The sequence below is a fragment of the Merops nubicus genome, unplaced genomic scaffold, assembly GCF_000691845.1.
Source record: "Merops nubicus isolate BGI_N331 unplaced genomic scaffold, ASM69184v1 scaffold30838, whole genome shotgun sequence".
Taxonomy (NCBI): domain Eukaryota; kingdom Metazoa; phylum Chordata; class Aves; order Coraciiformes; family Meropidae; genus Merops; species Merops nubicus.
This window is the reverse complement of record NW_008624155.1, coordinates 14,475-17,382: the sequence shown is the minus strand read 5'-3', so window position 1 is coordinate 17,382 and position 2,908 is coordinate 14,475. Positions and strand designations below refer to the sequence as shown.

General features: G+C 46.5%; 1 protein-coding gene across 1 annotated transcript; it reads left to right on the top strand.

Annotated features, from left to right (window-relative positions):
* The first annotated feature begins 487 nt into the window (after positions 1-487).
* Positions 488-2,573, top strand: SNRPD3 (small nuclear ribonucleoprotein D3 polypeptide 18kDa). The gene is made up of 3 exons (XM_008945318.1): positions 488-639; positions 1,357-1,549; positions 2,413-2,573. The coding sequence occupies exons 1-3, from the start codon at positions 514-516 to the stop codon at positions 2,472-2,474; spliced, it is 381 nt and encodes a 126-aa protein (XP_008943566.1). The 5' UTR covers positions 488-513; the 3' UTR covers positions 2,475-2,573.
* The last annotated feature ends 335 nt before the right edge of the window (positions 2,574-2,908 follow it).

Here is a 2,908-nt window from a genome sequence, read left to right as displayed (position 1 = left end):
CCGGGCTCCGCTCTGCGCCCTTCGAGGGAGGGAGCCTCGTGCGCTGCGCTCGCCGGGCCCCAGGATGCGGTGCAGCCGAGTGCTCGGGTCATGCGGTCGGCGAGCGCGGCTCTGCATCCCCAGGTCCCGCTTAGCCCGCAGGCGGTCGGGCTGACTGTCCCGTTATGGGGTGCACCTGCGGCTCTTGCCACTTGAGGTGCACCCGGCCACACGGGCGGTCCATTATCTGCCGTTTACAATGGCATCTCCTGGGTCGGAAGAGACCTGGAGACTTTTGCTGACCTTTAAAATCTTTTTTTCCTGTGGTCATCTTTGTGGAGAGCTTCTGGTACTGCATTGTCAAGGCAATGATGTATTTATGATGTATTTGGGCAAGAGAGAAAATCAGAACTTTACGCTAGGAAGTATCATAAATTGTGCAGATAGAACCTAGTCTACAACTCTATTTGTAACCCTGTCCTTGGTTGTTTTTTTTTTTCCTTCTCTCAGGTGTAGAGCCACAGCACTGCAAACATGTCTATTGGAGTACCAATTAAAGTCCTTCACGAGGCTGAAGGCCACATTGTGACGTGTGAGACCAACACGGGTGAAGTGTACCGAGGGAAGCTGATTGAGGCTGAAGACAACATGAACTGCCAGGTATGCCTGCTTTGGGAGGAGGCAGGAAGGCTGGCTGAGCTGTGTCTGCCAGGAGAGCCTGGCAGCTTATCAGCAGCAGGATGGAGAGACCCTTTTAGTCTTGGAATAAAACGCGCTGTACTGCTGTGTGCCCGTTCCACAGCAAAATGGACCCAGGATTGCTCAGTGCTCCTAAAAGGCCAGAGTTTATTCTTTCTGATTTTAGAGCCAGACTGAGCATTCTTGTCAATAATGTCAAGATTCCTAAGGTTCTGTGAACAGTGGTTCTGCTGGAGTTCTTTACTTAAGCTACTGAATGCAAAAATAAACTTTGATTTAAGTTTTTCTTAAACACATGTTACTTTAGGCATCCTAAGAGGGCTTAATTTGGACTGACTTTAGGCAAGCCATTGTTGAAATTAAAATGCTTCCTTAATAGTTAGGACCAGAATAGCTTTATTAAAACCGATTCAATCTGAGAAAACAAACCCAATTCAAACTAACTTGCAGGCTGGGTAGAGAGCAGAAGTCCTGGGCCTGCCTGGACAGCAGCAGGCTTAGGAGCACCTTCGAGTTGTTCTGGGTGCTGTGTGTCACAGCTGCAGCTGAGAAAGCAGCATGCTGGGCCAGTCCTTGGCTTTGGTGCTTGGGTCCTGGCTGTGCGTGGTGCAGGTGAGAGAAGCAGGAGCACAGGACTGTGCTGGGCTCTGTGAGCACTGACTGACCTTTGCCTCCCAGATGTCCAACATCACGGTGACGTACCGGGACGGGCGCGTGGCGCAGCTGGAGCAGGTCTACATCAGAGGCAGCAAGATCCGCTTCCTCATTTTGCCCGACATGTTGAAGAATGCTCCTATGCTAAAGAGCATGAAGAATAAAAACCAGGGCTCTGGAGCTGGGCGAGGAAAAGCAGCTATACTGAAGGCTCAAGGTGCGTGCAGGTCACTCGCCGTCGTGTGCCTCTCGTGTCCCCTCCTCTTCTGCTCTACAAGAATAGGGAAACTGTTATCTCTGTCACTGAGGAAGCAGAAGTTGTAAGAAACTAAAAGATTACTGGTTCATGTCTTGTTTTCCTACGTATTGCATCTTAGGGGAGTCAATTCAAACTGTCCAGCTACCTGGCAGTCACATTAGCACGGGTAATGATGCTACAGTAGTTTAGATATAGTGAGTGGCCTTGTTAGACAGAGGCTTTATATAACGCTTATTCTCCTGTTCTGCAGTGATTGTGGCCACTAGCTCTTTGGAGTATGTAGGGAAGGATCCAGGTGTTCTTGTTAAGCCTTTGTAGACAATAAATTCAGATACTGAGCTGGTCCTTAAAGCACTGAGCAGCTTTGATTTTTTGCCATTCTGTAGTTCACTGTCACTTGTACCTTTCTCAGAGAAACGGTCTAGTTGTAACAGGACTGAGTAATAATCATGGGCTACACATTCCTTGGTTAACTTTAGCAGATGCTAAATGGGGGAGTAACATCTGCAGAAACCTACAGAGTTCTGTTACAAAACTTTGGGAGGCCAGGAGTTTAAATCTCATGAGCTGTACAGATTTGGGGGGGTGCTTAGAAGGAACACAAAGTGTATGAATTTGGACTCCATCCAAGCAGCAAGACTGTGTAACCATTAGTTCTGGTTCTCACAGGAAACTTCCTGCTCTGGTGCCACTCTCTGAACTTCATAGGATAGCCTTGCTTCCTTCTAAGCAAGAGACTTTGTCTGTTTTGCTTGTCAGTTGTTGAGATAAATATGCAGTGTTGCCAGATTCCTGTCATCCTTGATATTTTCTTTCTTCAGTGGCTGCAAGAGGAAGAGGTCGTGGTATGGGCCGTGGCAACATCTTCCAGAAGCGAAGATAATTTTGGTCTCGACCAACGTGTGTTTTTTTTATTAGGGGGTATTAACTTGGCTGTATGTGCATTCCTATCAGTTCTGTTTAATAAATGTTTCTGATAAAAGCTTGCCTGTTCTTACATGACAGGACTCCTCTTGGGCAAATACATGGTAGGTTGACTTCAAACTTAAAACAGCTTTATCTGGAAAGTAACAGACTGTGTCTAGATTTGGATATGTCATATTTGTGTTTTTCTTCCTCATCATCAAGTTGCCTTTTTCTTGTTTATCCCTGTTGCCATTCATTCTCTAAAGAACCAGAAGGCATTCTAGAGGAAGAATTTTTAAATAGTATGCTTTAAAGTCATCTTAACAGATGCATTTATGGAAAATATAGCAAGAGAGGCAGGTTCCTGGGAAGCAAAGTGCTATGTTCTGCTTTATATGGACCTACAACAGA